The 17,868-nt window shown below is 44.6% G+C and overlaps 1 protein-coding gene across 7 annotated transcripts in view; it reads left to right on the forward strand.

Annotated features, from left to right (window-relative positions):
- LOC126986309 (uncharacterized) overlaps positions 1 to 17,868 on the forward strand; it is a 145,956-nt gene that overhangs the window by 49,435 nt on the left and 78,653 nt on the right. For all 7 annotated transcript variants that reach the window (XM_050842292.1, XM_050842293.1, XM_050842287.1 and 4 more), the window contains exons 12-31: positions 43 to 134; positions 985 to 1,155; positions 1,432 to 1,721; positions 2,355 to 2,452; positions 3,508 to 3,637; positions 4,321 to 4,442; positions 5,256 to 5,386; positions 6,064 to 6,357; positions 6,646 to 6,836; positions 7,480 to 7,625; positions 8,303 to 8,451; positions 8,800 to 8,949; positions 10,050 to 10,255; positions 10,821 to 10,969; positions 11,656 to 11,915; positions 13,280 to 13,470; positions 14,653 to 14,786; positions 15,168 to 15,292; positions 15,705 to 15,884; positions 17,250 to 17,446. In XM_050842292.1, the coding sequence (XP_050698249.1) occupies positions 43 to 134; positions 985 to 1,155; positions 1,432 to 1,721; positions 2,355 to 2,452; positions 3,508 to 3,637; positions 4,321 to 4,442; positions 5,256 to 5,386; positions 6,064 to 6,357; positions 6,646 to 6,836; positions 7,480 to 7,625; positions 8,303 to 8,451; positions 8,800 to 8,949; positions 10,050 to 10,255; positions 10,821 to 10,969; positions 11,656 to 11,915; positions 13,280 to 13,470; positions 14,653 to 14,786; positions 15,168 to 15,292; positions 15,705 to 15,884; positions 17,250 to 17,446 (3,406 nt within the window). The remainder of the gene's footprint in view (positions 1 to 42; positions 135 to 984; positions 1,156 to 1,431; positions 1,722 to 2,354; positions 2,453 to 3,507; positions 3,638 to 4,320; positions 4,443 to 5,255; positions 5,387 to 6,063; positions 6,358 to 6,645; positions 6,837 to 7,479; positions 7,626 to 8,302; positions 8,452 to 8,799; positions 8,950 to 10,049; positions 10,256 to 10,820; positions 10,970 to 11,655; positions 11,916 to 13,279; positions 13,471 to 14,652; positions 14,787 to 15,167; positions 15,293 to 15,704; positions 15,885 to 17,249; positions 17,447 to 17,868) is intronic.

Genomic DNA, 17,868 nt, shown 5'->3' on the forward strand with positions numbered 1-17,868 from the left:
AAGGGAGAGCATTCCTTATTTGAGTTCTTTCTCCCCCGCCAGCCTTGTCGTCCCTGGTGGTGATGGAGCCTCCCCTGCCCCCCCACCTCACCTTCAGCCTGCTAACACTCTTCTCAAACTGCTCCCAACTCAAGGTCAGTAGAAGTAGAGGTAGTAGTAGTAATAGTAGTAGTAGTAGTAGTGGTTGGATAGTGGGTAGAGGATTAGCTATAACAAAAGAAGTAGGGTTAGGTTAGGTTAGGCATTAGGTAATAGCAGTAATAAGTTGTTTTGTGGTAGTAGTAGTAGTAGTAGTAGTAGTAGTAGTAGTAGTAGTAGTTGTTGGATAGGGGGCAGAGCATTAGATGTAACAGAAGTAGGGTTAGGTTAGGTTAGGTTAGGCTTGGTTAGGTTAAGTTAGGTTAGGGTAGGTTAGTTTAGGCTATGTTAAGTTAGGTTAAGTTAGGTTAGGCTATTTAAGTTAGAACATAGTAGGTTAGGTTAGGTTAAGTTAGGTTAGGCTATGTTAAGTTAGATCATAGTAGGTTAGGTTAGGTTAGGTTAAGTTAGGTTAGGGTATGTTAAGTTAGATATTAGTAGGTTAGGTTAGGTTAAGTTAGGTTAGGCTATGTTAAGTTAGATCATAGTAGAAGTTATAAGTTGTTTTGTGGTAGTTATAGTAGTAGTAGCTGTAGTAGTAGTAGTAGTAGTAGTAGTAGAGGGTGCCAGAAAAAAACTATAGAAAAACAAACAAAACAAAAGTCTGGAAGAACAAAAATAAAATAAAAATTATAAGACAACGTAAAAAAAATTAGGCGGACAAAGATTCGATTAGCAAACAGAAACAAGACAGAAAACATAAAATAACAACAACAACAATCAAAAACTCATTCACCTCCAAACTATCACAAAAAATTTTAGACTAATGAAAAACCCAACAGCAAAACGGACAAAAACACTTGAAATAACGACCACAACAACACCAATGACTTTCCCCCCTTGCAGACTGCCGTAGAGGGCGCCGGGCTGAGCGAGTGGCTGTGTGAGAGGGCCGCCTGGGGGGAGCCGAGTGACGAGGACTGGGAAACCGTGTCCGTGAGGCTCTGCAGCGCGGGCGGTAAGACGCAGCTGCGGAACGTGACGCAGCTGCTCCATAAGGCTCTGAACGACTCCCAGGTGAATGTCGTTGGATGGGGAAAGGGATTTGTTTGGTTATTATTGTTATTATTATTATTATTATTATTATCATTATTTTTTACAGTAAAGGAAACAGCTCCATTGATGTAAAACAAGATAGATGTAAAAATTAACACCACACCATTTCTTGCTCTTAAACTAGTGTAGCGCTTGGCTGACTTCTGTATATCTGTTTTTATGCCGTTTACGTATTTCCATCGACGTAAAAACAATAACAAATTTAACTAACACCACACTTCCTTCCCGCACCCTCAGGTATCCCCGGGCAGCGTCACACCCCACGAGGTCACAAACGCCACTCGGGACCTCATAACAACACTAGTCCACGCCACACATCTCCACAAAGCCACTCAGTTGACCCTCAGCAGCGCCTCGTCAGACCCGGAGTGGTGGCGGCGTTTTTCCCCTAAGGTCTGGGGGGTCATCGGGGCGGAGGGGGAGAGGAGCGACATGGGCCTGCTCCCCTACCTCCCTCCCCTCGGCGCTGAAGGGATCCAGGACATAAGGGAAGGGGTTCAGGTGTCCAAGGTCTTCATACGGCAAGTGTAAGTTGATCTCGTGTGGTGATTTGAATTGTTTTTGCACACACAGTCTCCTCGTCAAGTCCGCTCCATGTTGTTATGCTTCTCTATGGAAAACTGTATTTCTTGATGTCTCTCCTACAGTCGCTCTTCTTCAATTTCTTACCATTGCCTCTTGTCACACTTCTGTCACGTACCACTAGGTCTTCCGTGTCCAGTCTCTCCAATCTCTCTTGTATCCTGTACAATGCTATTAGGTCCCCTCTCTCTCTTCTGCTCTCCAGTGTTGTTAGTCCCAATTTCTCCAGTCTTTCTTCATAAGTACATTCTCTCAGAGTTTCCGGTATTAAGTCGCTGCTCTTTGTATTATTGTATTGTATTATTATCCTGTTTCTATATGCGGTCGCTATTTTTGATGAGTCTCCTCCATCTAACCCTGTCCTCCGCCACTTCAAGGTCCAAGGTCTTCTCCCTGCCGTCCGCGACAATACAGTCCTTCCATCTCATCCTGGGTCTTCCTCTCTTCCTTCTGCCACCCACTTCCATGTCCATCTGCCTTTCACAACTCCCTTCCTCTCTCCTCACGACATGACCAAACCATCTCAGTCTCGCTTCCTGGAACACTAATATATTGGTTATTTCACTGCTCTTCCTCAGGGTGACATTCTACCTCAACCTGGTGGGCGGTGAGTGTGGCGACCTTCCGCACAGCTTCACGAACAACATACGCCCGGGTGCCCTCCAGTACTATGCAGGTGGGTGTTCAACTAGACTTTACAAGCATGAGGATTGACGACAACTTTCAGTGCTAATATTACTGTTATAACGTTGGTGGCCCTGTGGAGTGTTGCTATGGCGGCGGACCGGGGCCTGAAACCTCATCAACGGTAAACGGTAAACTCTGACACAACCTTGAGAGTGCGTGTGGCAAGAGAAGATGGCGCCACTATAAACACCTGCCTGCCTAAGAGCGCTATAGGCCTAGACGTAAAAAAAAAAAAAATAAAAAAAATAAAAAATCCCATGATAAGAGGGAATATGTGTCAATTCTATCCATATATAACAAAAATATATCAGTCAACCCAAAGTGTATCTAGATCTATTTAAAGTCTGTCAGATCTATCCGGAATGTACCCAAATATATCCACAATCTATCAAAATTTTCCCTGAATGTATCCAGATCTATCGAAATCTACACATATATATCCAAAATCTATCACAGTCAACTCAGAATGTATGCAACTCTATCAAAATCTACCCAGAATGTATCCATAACCTATCCAAAACCACCTCAAACATCCAAAACCAATCAAAATCTACCCAGAATGTATCCAAATCTACCAAAATGTATCCAAAATCTACCTAAAATCTATCTAAATTACTCTGAATGTATTCAAATCTACTCAAAATGCATCCAAATCTTTCAAAATCTACTCAAAATGTATCCAAGTCTATCAAAATCTACTCAAAATGTATCCAAGTCTATCAAGATCTACTCAAAATGTATCCAAATCTATCAAAATCTACCAAAATATATACAAATCTATCAAAATCTACCCAAAATGTATCCAAGTCTATCAAAATCTACTCAAAATGTATCTAAATCTATCAAAAACTACCAAAATGTATCCAAAAACTGCCTTAAATGTATCGAAATCTATTCATATCAACCCAAAGGTATCAAAAATATATTAAAGCTACCCAAAATGTATCTAAAACCTATCATAATATACCTAGAATGGATCCAACTCTATCCCAAACCTATTCGAGCCCAAGTTATCCGTAATGAGCGAGTCCTTCCTCCCCTCAGACATGGCGACAGCGACCCTGGACACAGCGGTACACATGGTAGAGGTGACCCAAGACATCTGGCGCCCCGGTGACCTCTTGCGCCAGCCTAACGTGACCTCCTTCCTCACCAACATCCTGCCGTCGAACGTGTGAGTGAGCGAGGGAGTCTGTTTTGCATCATACAGTCGTTCCTCAAATAGTACAGTTTCCAATAGGTCACAGAAGATCTTTTAGGATTTTTAAATTTCATGCTCGCCGGGAAATTTAAAAATCCTATAAAATCTTAGAAAATCCACATAAAACCAAAAACGAACTATTGAAAACCATACTATTTGAGGGAGGACTGTATTATTTGAGCGTCGTTACCAGACTGTCGTACTCTGCCTCGTATGTTTCCTGGTTTCCGACACAAATCCTGCTTTCGTCACCCAATTAACTGCCTTCATATATGGTTATCGTTTAAATGGTTAATTATTGGTGCTTCTTGGTAACTGTTATGGGCCAGAAACCAGTAAATACGCAGCTCTGAGTACGATGATCTGGCAACAATGTATTTGAGATTTTAACCCGGTAGCAGCAGGGATCATGTTTCTTAATGGTCCCTCTAAGCGAGAAAAACGAGAAAAAATCACCCCTCACACAAACCATTTCATAATATATATCAAAGCATTTGTGATCAGATTATGTATCATCTATTTGGGGGTGTTTATATCATGGCACAAATTTGGCCCGTCGCTGCTACACGGCGAAATGTTTTATAATACGACCCACAATATTCAGCAATGGAAATCAATCACAATAGTTATTTTTATGTGTGTGTGTGTGCCTCCAGGATGACGGTGGTGACGAGGGGTTTGGAAATACTTGACCGCCCTGAGTTCGAGGCGCCAGCACCCGTACCGCAAATCATCGACCTCCTCAACGCCACACAAGCAGCCCTCGCCTCCATCGTGGGTGAGTAGGGGGTGCTAGACTTCGGATAGGGGTGATACTGTGTTGCGGAGAAAGGATAGGGGTGACACTGTGCTGGGGAGAAAGATAGACTGGATAAGAGGGATAGTTTGTTTTAGTCTCAGTTCATATCCACAAAGTACCACAAGAAATAGCATGTAACGTTCCTCCTACCTCATCACTAGGGGGGAATTATATAGTAACCCATTAAACACACCATTTTCTTTCTCGTTCTCTCCTTCAATTCATTAGCCTACCCTGCAAATCACTCTGTTTTCTCTCAAGCCTCTCCTCTTCCTGAACCTTTTTCTTCAATCTGCCTTCTATTAAACACATGCCATATCTCATCCTTCAAAGGTATAAATAATCTTGAAATGTTAAGATGTGTAAGTTGTTTTTTTCTGTACGATCAAGTGTCAAACAGAAAACTGAAACCTCTCTATTTAACCCGTCCGCTGTGATTGGCACGGATTTGGCCTTCACTGGTAGCCTGGTAACATACACTCCCAGGTCTTTCTCTGCCTCTGTGGTGGATAGTGGAGTGTTTCCCATGTGGTATTGGTGTGCTGGATATCCCTTCACTGGTAGCCTGGTAACATACACTCCCAGGTCTTTCTCTGCCTCTGTGGTGGATAGTGGAGTGTTTCCCATGTGGTATTGGTGTGCTGGATATCCCCTCCCAAGGTGCATGACTTTACATTTTTCTTCACTGAACTGTAGCAGCCACTTTTTGATCCATTCCTGTAGCTTGGTGATGTCTTCTTGTAGGAAATCGACAGTCAGGGGTTAATGTATATACTAATTGGTGTCTTGCAGAGGAGGACAACGTGTGGGCTGTGTGTGGGAACGGAAGCTGCCCCCACCTGGCTGAACTATTTAGACGCACACACCTGATACCCTTCTTCCTGGCCCTGCCCTACTACCACAGTGTGATGGGCTCGCAGAAGGTGAGAGAGAGATAGATAGACGGAGAGAGAGAGAGATGATAATAGAGGAGGTTGAGGAAATAGTTCAATCACTAAGAAAACCATTATAATCTAACCCAACCTTCAACTTTCTTTCTCTCCTTTCCCGATATACAAGAACAGTATTCCAACCTAACCCAACCTGACAATCTTCTTTTTCTCCTTTCCCCATAAGCAAGAACAGTATTTTTTTTTTTTTTTTTTTTTTTTTTTTTATTTTTTTTTTTTACGTGTTTTGCCAATAGTGCCGGTAGGCTTACTTCAGGGACCTGGTGGTCGTCCCAAGCCCGTCATGGTGCAGGCAATTTTTATAGTGGCGCCTTTTATTCTTGGCTCATGCTGCCCCCCCTGGAACTCATTCTTGATTCACTTGGACGGTTTCCTCTAGAGTCCGGGTTGATGGATGGTCTTCAGGACAGCATGTGGGCAGTCTTAGGCCACTCGGCGGTGACTGAAAAATCCCAGGTGGTAGCGTGGGGATTCGAACCCGCGTCGTCCAGCACACAGTGAATGCAGGGCCCACACGCTAACCACTCAGCCACCACCTACCCAACCTGACCCAACCTAACAACTTTCCTTATTTCCATTTCCCGTAAATAAAAACAGTATTCCAACCTAACTAACAACCAACTTTCCTTTTTCTCCTTTCCCCAACACAGGAGGACCAGGAAGTGATCTACAGCATCAAGGCGTGGCATTACTACCCCTGCCAAAACACCACTGGCAACCTCCCTACCCTCATCAACCCGGCCACCAACACCACCGTCACCACCCTCGCCTCCCTGTCTATGTTCTTCCCCCCTCCTGACGCCTTTACCCCCGCCGCCCGCCCCACCATAGCGAGGATCAGGGAGGAGGTGAAGGAGCTGGAGGAGTACATCTGCGTCAACTTTAAGGAGATCCTGGACGAGTTGGGTTCGAACGAGCCATTGACGAATGCTGGGAAGGCGTTTGTGAGTGGTGGTGTTTTTGTTTGTTTGTTTTGTTTATTTTAGGTGTTGGTGTTTTTATTTAGGTCTTGTATTTTTGTTGTTTTGTTACTTCAGGTCTTTTTATTTAACCTAACCTAACCTAACCTAACCTAACCTGACCCTTCTAACAACTCTACTTCATATGCATAACCTAACCTAACCTAACCTAACCTAACCTGACCCTTATACGAACTTTACTTCATATGCACAATCTAACCTAACCTAACCTAACCTAACCTGACCTAACCTTTCTACACGACCTCATTTCAGGTGGATAAGCTGACACCAGGGACAGTCAACATTGGCAGCACCCAAGTTCTCGTGAGCTCACTGTACCAGACCGCCGTACAGCTTGACCCCTACCAGATGGCGTACAACCTTACCGGAGGGAACTTATTGTCACTAGAAGACCTTGAGAGACCCTTCACCTACCTCCTCCATAACGAAAGCTTCTCCACCAGGTAAGAAGGAGGGAGGGAAGGGGGGAGAGAAGGTGGGTAGGTGGGTAGAGAGATAGGAAGGATAGACAAGGTAGATAGGAAGGAAGGAAGGAGAGAGGGAGAGAAAGAATGAAGATTGAAAGGGAAGGAGGGAGGAGAGAAGGTAGGTGGGTAGATAGGAAGGAAGGAAAGAAAGGAGAGAAAGAATGAAGGTTGATAGGGAAGAAGGGAGGAGAGAAGAGAGATAGGAATAATAGACAAGGTAGATAGGAAGGAAGGAAAGAGGGAGAGAATGAAGAGGAATGAAGAGGAAAACAATGTCAAAGAAAGTTAGAATTCAAGAAACAAAAAACAAAAACTCGTACTACCCACATCAAAATTTTTACTCACCAGTTACTCATCCACTCACCAGTTTACTCATTCACTAAGTCTCTCCCTTCCTCCCTCACTCATTGATTCATCACTCATTCACTCACTCACACAATCACTCACTCAATTATTCAAACACTCACACACTCACTCACTCACCAACTCACTCTCCCATTCATATACTACCTCCCATACACCCACACTCACTCAATCACTCACTCACTCACTCTGTCAATCAATCACACTCATATACTATCTCCCACACACCCACACTCACTCACGCACTCTCCCTCAGAATGGTACAGGAGGCCGTGGAGAGGGTGATGGAGAGCCTGCTTGGTGGAGTGGCGGGCAATGAGACTCACCCCTACCAAGGCACTGTCAACCGGGCCCTCCACGCTGCGCACAACATCACGGTCGCGCTCACCAACACCCTGCGAGGTAAGGCTGTGGGGGAGGGTGTCGGCAGTGGAGGGTGTGTTTGTGTGTGTGTGTGTTTTTATTTGTTTATTTATTTTTATTTTATTTATTTATTTATTATTTTTTTTTTTTTGTGTGTGTGTGTGTTGTTGATTTCTTTCTTTTTTTTGTACCTTCTTCTTTCTCTTCCTTCCTTCCCTTCTTCTTCGCTGTTCCTCTTTCCTTCTTTTCCTTTCTTTTCTTTCCCTTCTTTTCCTTCTTCTCTGTCCTTCTTTTCCTCCTCTTCCTTCCTTCCCTTCTTCTCTTCTTCTTTCTTTACTTTCCCTTCTTTTCTTCTTCTTTCCTTCTTTTCCTTCTCTTCCTTCCTTGCCTTCTTCTTCTCTGTCCTTCTCTTCCTGTCTTTTCTGTACCATCTTCCTTCTCTTCATTCCTTCCCCTCTTTCTATCTCTTCTGTTTTCCTTCCTCTCCTTCTTTCTTTCTTTCCTTTTGGCCCACCCTCTCTCCCTTCCCCCCTTTTTCTTCTCTAATTTCCTTTTTATCTTTATTTATCTATTATCTCTTTCTGTACTGGTCATTTTGTATAATCTATCTCTCCCTCACACACACACACACACACACACACACATTCTCCGAGCGTCAACTTTCGTCAATATAACATTCACAACACATCTTATACCCCCTCGTCTCCCGTCCTCAGCCCACACGAATGGAAGCATCATGACCCTGGCTGACCTCCTTGGCGTGTCATCCGAGGACCCACTGCTCATCCGCCTCACCCAGGGACCGCAAGGACTGGCCGACTATATCCTGAACCAACTCAATACTTCTCTTATCTCGACTGTTATGGTGAGTGCGTCTGTGTGTGTGTGTGTCTGTGTGTGTGTGTGTTTCAAGTGCTCTTTCGTTCTTTCCGATTCCCTTCCTCTCTCTTTCTCTTCCTCATCCTTCTCCCTTCTCTCCTCTTCCCTTCCTCCCTCCCTCCTTCCCTTCATGTCTCCCTCACCCCAAATCCTCCCTCCCTAACATAACCTCTACTATATATATCTCAGTTGATCTAATTCGTTTACTTGCCCCATTTTTTATATATGCCGCTGGGCGAAACAAAACTTATCATTATTATTACATACTAGGCTAACATTACCTCTACTTTTCCTACCATAAGAATAACATAACCTCCTCCTTCCCCCCCCGCAGGATAGGGACTGGCACGGCCTTGCGGATAGCCTCTGTAACAACGCCACCAGTACGAGTCCCTGGGTGGAGCTGGCGTGCAACTATACCCTCGGACCACCGCCCCCTGAATTGATGCTCTCGAATGTTGCGGCTGCAGTGATGGAAGCTGTGGTGAGTAATGAGAGAGAGAGAGGGAGATAGATAGAGGGATAGATAGATTGACAGACAGATAGATAGATAAGATAAGATAGATGAGACCAGATTATGTGTATTGTAATTAGAGACAGAGAGACAGACATTTAGATAGACAGACAGATAAATAGATAGATAGACAGATAGATAGATAGACAGATAGGAAGATAGATCGATAAGACCAGATTATGTGTATTGTAATTAGAGAGAGACAGAGACAGACAGTTTGATAGACAGACAAATAGATAGATAGATAGATAGAAACAGATAGGAAGATAGATAGATAGAGGTTGATTATGTGTATCATAGTAAAAAGAGAAGAGGAAGAAGAAGAAGAAGAAGAAGAAGAAGAGAGAGAGAGAGATAGATAGATAGAAATAAAGTAAGTGTATGGCAGTAATTGGTCAGATTCAGAGAGAGAGAGAGAGAGAGAGAGAGAGAGAGAGAGAGAGAGAGAGAGAGAGACCCTAAACACCTCTTCCACTTTGCCAGTCATGCTTCCACTACCCTGACACTACTCCACTCCACCCCTATCCATTTCTTCCACCTCTAACCCTTTCCTCCACCCTCTAACCATTTCCTCCACCTCCTCCAGACACGCCTCCACTAATCTAACCACTTATTCCACCCACTAACCCTTTCCTCCACCACCTCCACATACACATCCACACCCCTAATCCTCTCTTCCACCCTCCTCCACCCCTTCATCCTTTTTTTCCACCCCTCCACTCACCTCCACTAACCTAACCACATATTCCACCCACTAACCCCTTCTTCCACCACCTCCACACCCCTAATCCTCTCTTCCACCCTCCTCCACCCCTTCATCCTTTTTTTCCACCCCTCCAGACACACCTCCACTAACCTAACCACATACTCCACCCACTAACCCCTTCTTCCACCACCTCCACACCCCTAATCCTCTCTTCCACCTTCCTCCACCCCTTCATCCTTTTTTCCCACTCCTCCAGACACACCTCCACTAACCTAACCACATACTCCACCCACTAACCCCTTACTTCCACCACCTCCACACACACATCTCCACACCCCTGACCGCTCTCTTCCACCCCTTCCAGTCGCAGTTCCAGTACCAGGACGCCCCAGAGCTCCCTCCTATGCCGACGTCCCAGCTCATCACCGACCTCCATGACCTGATCGAGACTCTCCGCATCCTAGACTACAGCGCCCCCCTGGATGTCTCGGCTCTGGACCGCTTCGTGAATGCGACCAAGAGAGAGATGGACAGACTCGTGGCAGGGCTGAAGGGGCTGCAGGAAGACTTGTGAGTGAGGAGGGAGAGAGGGAGGGGAAGGATGGAGGGAGAGGAGGGAAGGATGGAGGGAGAGAGAGAGAGAGAGAGAGAGAGAGAGAGAGAGAGAGAGAGAGAGAAAGGGCATATTGAAGAGTAAAAAGAGTTATTGAAGTTAAAATTGGAAAGAGAGGAAAGAGGAGAAGAGAGAGAGAGAGAGAGAGAGAGAGAGAGAGAGAGAGAGAGAGAGAGAGAGAGAGAGAGAGAGAGAGAGAGAGAGAGTAATTTATTTTCTCCATTCATCTTTAACCTTTTCTCAACCTCTATGATATTTTACGATTTTTCAAACATTCATAATTTTTTCATTTACACAACTTTTTTTTTTTTTTTTACACTCCACATGTATTGCCTGTATATACCAAAGAAAAATCTATAATTATCATCACTATTTGTAATGGGGGGAAAACCAGAATAATCTCACATGTTTTGACTGTATATGCCAAAGAAAAATCTAAATTATCATCATTGTCGTCATCAGCCGTCTCCTTTGCTGTAAAAAATAAAATCGTCGTCATCATTGCCGTCATTCTTCCCCTAGGCCGTGGCTCATGCTGGATACCGCTGTGAGGAAGGCGCCCGCAGAGGTACAGATGGTGGTGCGCCAGGCTCACTTCATCCTCGACAAGCTGGTCCTCAGACTCCCGGCCGACCCCATCTCTTTCTCATACTCCTCCCCAGACTCCACAGGTATGGTCAAGATTCAGTTAGTGTTGCTTGTAATCTTTTTTTCTTTCCACCTCCTCTTCCTTTTCCACCCACGAGTATTCTTTTTTCCTGGGATTGTTATATATCGATGGTTTTGGGAGAGCTTATTCTGCCTTATGAAAGAAAAAATATCAAGAAGTGCAAATAAATAGCGAAGTTTAATGACTCGGAAAAAAACATCCTTTATTTCTCTCACCTTCTCCTCCTCCTTTGTGGTGCAGTGGTTAGCACACTTGGCTCACAACCGAGAGAGCCCGGGTTCAATTCCCGGATGGCGTGGAAAAATTTGGGTGGCTTTTCCGATACCCTACGCTCCTGTCCACCCAGCAGTGAATGGGTATCAGGTATTAGTCGTGGGTTGTGTCCTGTCTCCTGGGATCTGTTCTCTTCTCCTATAATTCCTTCCCTTTCTGTCTCTCTCCGGCATATGACCACAGATGTTGCGCCGACTAAACGAAACTTTCCTACTTCTGCAGAAAACACTAACCTCCTCAGGTATTAATCGGGGGTTGTGTCCTGTCTCCTGGGATCTGTTCTCTTCTCCTATAATTCCTTCCCTTTCTGTCTCTCCGGCATATGACCACAGATGTTGCGCCGACTAAACGAAACCTTCCTACATTTGCAGAAAACACTAACCTCCATTCACTCCTCTTCCTCTTCCTCTACAGCCAACTCCATCACCTCCCTCACCGACATCCACCACCTCATCAATGCCTCCTGGGTGGACCTCCTGGCGGGCGTCCACTACAACATCCACCAGCAACACGGGGCCCTAGACAACCTGACCCGGGAGAGTGTTTGCGGCCCCAACTCCATCCTGAAGGAACCCGAGGGAGGGGACGGCAGCTTCCTGAAGGCAGTGGAGAGGCTGTGTCAGTTTGCGGTGTCCAATGCTGACGACGTTGATTTGGATTACTTCTACTCAATGGTGGGTGCTTAGGTTAAGTTAGGATAGGTTAAGTAAGGTTAGGATAGAAAGTTATGGGTTAGGTTAGGTTGGGTTAGGTTAGGATAGATTAAGTTATGTGAAGGTTAGGTTGTGTTAAGTTAGCTTAGGTTAGGATAGGTTAAGTAAGGTTAGGATAGAAAGTTATGGGTTATGTTATGTTGGTTTAGGTTAGGATAGATTAAGTTATGTGAAGGTTAGGTTGTGTTAGGTTAAGTTAGGTTAGGTTAGGATAGGTTAAGTAAGGTTAGGATAGAAAGTTATGGGTTAGGTTAGGTTGGGTTAGGTTAGGATAGATTAAGTTATGTGAAGGTTAGGTTGTGTTAGGTTAAGTTAGGTTAGGTTAGGATAGGTTAAGTAAGGTTTGGATTGAAAGTTATGGGTTAGGTCAGGATAGATTAAGTTATGTGAAGGTTAGGTTGTGTTAGGTTAAGTTAGGTTAGGTTAGGATAGGATAGATTAAGTTATGTCAAGGTTAGGTTGTGTTAGGTTAGGTTAGGTTAAGTTAGGTTAGGTTAGGATAGATTAAGTTATGTCAAGGTTAGGTTGTGTTAGGTTAGGTTTGGTTAGGTTAAGTAAGGTTAGGTAAGATTAGGATAGATTAAGTTATGTCAAGGTTAGGCTGTGTTAGGTTAGGTTAGGCTAGGTTAAGTAAGGTTAGGTAAGATTAGGATAGATTAAGTTATGTCAAGGTTAGGTTGTGTTAGGTTAGGTTAGGTTAAGTTAGGTTAGGATAGGATAGATTAAGTTATGTCAAGGTTAGGTTGTGTTAGGTTAGGTTAGGTTAAGTAAGGTTAGGTAAGATTAGGATAGATTAAGTTATGTCAAGGGTCAGTTAGGTTGTGTTAGGTTAGGTTAGGTTAGGTTAAGTGAGGTTAGGTAAGGTTATGTCAAGGTTAGGTTAGGTTAAGTAAGGTTATGTCAAGGTTAGGTTAGGTTAGGTTAAGTAAGGTTATGTCAAGGTTAGGTTAGGTTAGGTTAAGTAAGGTTATGTCAAGGTTAGGTTAGGTTAGGTTAAGTAAGGTTATGTCAAGGTTAGGTTAGGTTAGGTTAAGTAAGGTTAGGTAAGATTAGGATAGATTAAGTCATGTTAAGGTTAGGTTAGGTTTGTTTTGTGTCATGATGTTGGGGTCAGATTTATATAAGCATTTTTATTTATGTTATGTTGGGTTAGGTTAAGTTTTGTGATGTTGGTGTCAGATTTGAATTAGCATTTTTACTTGTTAGGTTAGGTTAGGTTTGTTTCATGATATTGGGGTCAGATTTCTATTACCATTTTCATTTATGTTATGTTAATTTTGTGATCTGTCCGTCCCCTTCCGTAAACACCAAATGCCTTCCCCCAGAACACCTCCATCCCAGTGCCTGCAACCAAGGAGCTTTACACGATGGTGCGAGAGCTGGTAGACCGCTTTGAGGCCTTCTGGTGGGTCGGGAAGGAGGAGGGGCTGCAGGGTGTCTTGGGATGGCCCTCGTACTTTGCGAAGGAGAACTGGCAGGACCTCTTGACCAGGATATACCCAAACATCACACAGAGGTAAGAGGAGGATGAATGGGTAATGGGTATAGTTGCAATGGATTTTGGTGTAGCTTCATAGTGTTACTTAACCCGTCCGCTGCGGTTGACACGGATTTCGCCTTCACTGGTAGCCTGGAAACATCTTACATCAGCTACTTCTAAAGGTCAAAGAGTGGGTCAGTCGGGTTCCAATGAGTGTTTCTTTAGGTTCATGGTACAGAAGAAGGGTCACACTACCATCAGGGTCATAAACCTACCCCTGGAAATGCCCACGACTCCTAGAAAAGCCTTGTCAAATATGTGTTTTGGGGCAGCGAAATGTCTTATGATACGACCCAAACTCTCCCAGGTCTTTCTCTGCCTCTGTGGTGGATAGTGGAGTGTTTCCCATGTGGTATTGGTGTGCTGGATATCCCTTCACTGGTAGCCTGGTAACATACACTCCCAGGTCTTTCTCTGCCTCTGTGGTGGGTAGTGGAGTGTTTCCCATGTGGTATTGGTGTGCTGGATATCCCCTCCCAAGGTGCAGGACTTTACATTTTTCTTCATTTAATTGTAGCAGTCACTTATTGTTGCATTCCTGTAGCTTGGTGATGTCTTCTTGTAGGAAATCCGCAGTCAAGGGATTAAAGAAAAACTGATGTTGACAGCTTTGAAAAGGTCTGCAAGAAAGTAAACCCCTAACAGCCTTAAGGACTTACAGAGCCTTAAACCTAAATATTTATCATCTTTTCCTTTAACAATAGTGTCAATAACTTTAAGAAACTCCCTCGCTCCCTCTCTTTTTCCCTCTTTTCCCTACCGCTCTTTACTTTTCCTCCCTTTTTCCTTTCCTTTTCTCTTTCCTCTCCTTTTCCTCCTGTTTTTCTTATTCCTGTTCTTTTCCTCATTCTTTTTCTCTTTTTCCTCTCCCTCTTTACTCTTCTTCCTGTTCTTCCTATTCTCTCTTCCTCATTCCTCCTTCTTTTCCTCTCTTTCCTCTACCCCATTTTACTTCTCCTGTCTTTCTCATTTCTTCTCTTTTCCTCATTCCTCCTTCTTTTCCCTCTACCCCTCTTTATTTTTCCTCCTTATTTTCATTTCTTTTCCTCATTCCTCCTCCATTTTCCTCTCATTCTCCTCCATTCCCTCCTTTCTTTCCCCATTCCTTTCCTTCCCTCATTCCCAAACACTCACACATCCTCCGTTCCTCCCTCCCAGCAATGACACCGACAACTACGAGCAGCTCATTCCGTCCCTCCTGGTGGCGTTCAACTGGCTTGGGGTCCCGCAAAACTCCACCACCTTCCCCAAGCACATGGTTATACAGATGAAGTGGATGAAGATTCTGCTGGGTGGGTATATAGCTGGTCATTGCCTTTCTCTCTCTGTCTCTCTGTCTGTCTGTATGTCTCTCTGTCTGTCTCTGTCTCTCTCTTTGCTTGTTGTCGAAGGTCCCAAATGGTGGGTATAGAGTTGGTCCTTTCCCTCTCTATCTCTCTCTGTCTCTGTCTCTGTCTCTCTCTACTTGTTGTTGAAGGGTCCAAATACGTGGTTGTTTTTCTTCATTCCTCTTCTTGTTTTCCTTCTTTCTTATTTTCTGTTTTATTTTAACTTCCCTTGCTGGCTCCCCTGTTTTCCCTTTTCCTATTTTAGCAAAGGACAAACTTCAGTATAAATAGCTCATCTTTCCTTCTCTCTCTAACTTCCCCACTTCTCTCCTTGTCCTATTCCAGCGAAGGACCTGAAGGAGGCGCTCAACTCCACCTCCGAGCTGAGAGACGTGGCGGACATCCTCACCCAGACTCTTCCGCTGGCTATCACGGACTTGGTGCAGGCGATCAGGGAGCAGCCGGAAGTGGTGAGTCGTTTTCCGAGGTACATTCACCCACATCTTTCCCCGTCATCCACCACTGCTCCACCCTTCCGCACCTAACCCCTCACCCACCTTTTCCTCCCTTACCCACCACTTAACCTTACCACACACACACATCATCTCCCCTCCACACATACACACTAACACCTTTCCATACCTCACCCCTCACCCACATACTCCACTTTGCCACACACAGGTCGGGGAGGTGCTGGTTGAGGCGCAGGGGCTGGACGCTGCAGGTGGGATGTGTCGTGTCAACCATCACCTCTCCCTTCCTTCTTTACCCCTCCCTTCTTCCTCACCTCCAATCATCACTCCTCTGTGTCTTCCTCCTCCTTCTTTACCCCTCCTTCCATACCTCACCACTCATCCACAACCTCCACTTTGCCACACACAGGTCGGGGAGGTGCTGGTGGAGGTGCATGGGCTGGACGGTGCGGGTGGGATGTGTCGGGTTAATGTGAGCAGACTTGGCAGCCACCTCAGCGCCCTCCAGGGTAGGCTATGTCCCCCGCGTAACCTTGAGAGACCGCTCATCGCCGACATCAGGAGCCTACTTGGACTTGATCTGCTGCAAGTGAGTTTATTTATTGATTTGTTTTATTTATTTGTTATTTTTATTTTTACAGTGGAGGAAGTAGTTCAAGGGTAAATCGTAAAAGAAGTCTCCATTGTACTGCTCCTGTAAAGAAACTAGAAAGGTTAAAATGAGAGGGTCAGTTTTGGAGTGAGGGTTAGTCTATCAAGGAAACAGAGGAAGCCATCCTAGCCTAACCTAACATAGTCTAGCCTTTCCTATTCTAACCTAACCTAGCTTAGCCTACTGTAACCTTGCTTAACCTAACATAACGTAGCCTAGCCTAGCCTACTGTAACCTAGCCTAGCCTTTCCTATTTTAACCTAACCTTACCTAGCATAAGAATATAAGAAGAACATAAGAACGCAGGAGTCTACAAGAGGCCGGTAGGCCTGTACGAGGCAGCTCCTTTGACCCTAAGCTCCCATGTATCTAACCCCACCTAATATCGCTGTCCATGAATTGATCTAGTCTATTTTTGAATGTGACAATTGTATTGGCACTCACCACATGACTGCTAAGCCTATTCCACTCATCCACCACTCTGTTAGTAAACCAATTTTTGCCTATGTCCCTGTTGAATCTGAATTTATCCAGTTTAAACCCATTACTTCGTGTCCTGCCCGGTTCTCTTACCAACAAAACCTTATGAATGTCTCCCTTATTAAAGCCCTAGCCTAGCCAACTGTAACCTAACCTTGCTTAACCTAACCTAACATAGTCTATCCTACCCTATTTTAACCTAACCTAGCCTAGTCGACTGTAACCTAGCCTTTCCTTTACTATTTTTACCTAACTTAACATAGCCTAGCCTATCTTACTCTAACCTAATCTATCCTATTGTAACCTAACCTAACCTAGCCTAGCCTATTGTAACCTAACCTAACCTAGCCTAATGTAACCTAACCTAACCTAGCCTAGCCTAGCCTATCTTACTCTAACCTAACCTAACCTAACCTATTGTAACCTAACCTAACCTAGCCTAGCCTATCTTACTCTAACCAAACCTAGCCTAGCCTACTGTAACCTAACCAAACATAGCCTAGCCTATCTTACTCTAACCTAACCTAGCCTAGCCTATCTTACTCTAACCTAACCTAGCCTAGCATAGCCTACTGTAACCTAACCTAGCCTAGCCTATCTTACTCTAATCTAACCTTGCCTAGCCCACTGTAACCTAACTTAACCTAGCCTAACCTATTGTAACCTAACCTGACCTATTCTCATTTCTTATTTTAAAATCTTTCTATTCTCTCAACTTATTTTCTTACTTAATTTGACACCATTCTATCCTCTCTATTCTTTTTCTGCCCTTTAACTGAATCTGACACTCCTTCCGCTCACTCTTATTTTCCACTTTTCCAGGAGCCTAATTCCACCATGAGCCTGGAGGACACACTGAATTCCACCCTGGCCTACGTCTCCACCCTGGACCAGATGAAGGAGCTCCCCCAGCGGTTCTCCACCCCCAGGGACCTTGTGCGGTACCTCGGGGTGCAGCGATGGCAGGACCTCCCCGGGGAAGCCTTCAATGTCACCTTGGACGAGATGGAGAGGAACAGGTGAGGTGGTGATGGTAGTGGTGATGGTGGAGTTAGAAGAGGTGGTTGCGGTGGTGATGGGGGGGCTTATGTGTGGGATGGTGGTGGTGGAGGTTGGGATGGTGGTGAGTTTGGAAGGGACAGTGGTTGTGGTGACGATGGTATTGGTGATGGTGGTACTGGATGTGATGGTTGTGGTGGGGGTTAATCGTGGAGGTGGTTGTGATGGTGGTGAGTTTGAAAGGAGTGGTGATTGTGGTGACGATGGTAGTGGTGATGGTGGTGGTGGTGATGATGGTGGTGACCTATTCCCAGCCTCACACACACCTAAAAAATATATCTATGGTACCTTTCCCTTCCTTTTTTTTTTACAACAGACAGCTCAAGGGCACAAAAAAAGGAAACAATAACAAAAAAAAGCCCGCTACTCGCTGCTCCTACAA

This window comes from Eriocheir sinensis, chromosome 61 (assembly GCF_024679095.1).
Source record: "Eriocheir sinensis breed Jianghai 21 chromosome 61, ASM2467909v1, whole genome shotgun sequence".
Classification (NCBI taxonomy): Eukaryota; Metazoa; Arthropoda; class Malacostraca; order Decapoda; family Varunidae; genus Eriocheir; species Eriocheir sinensis.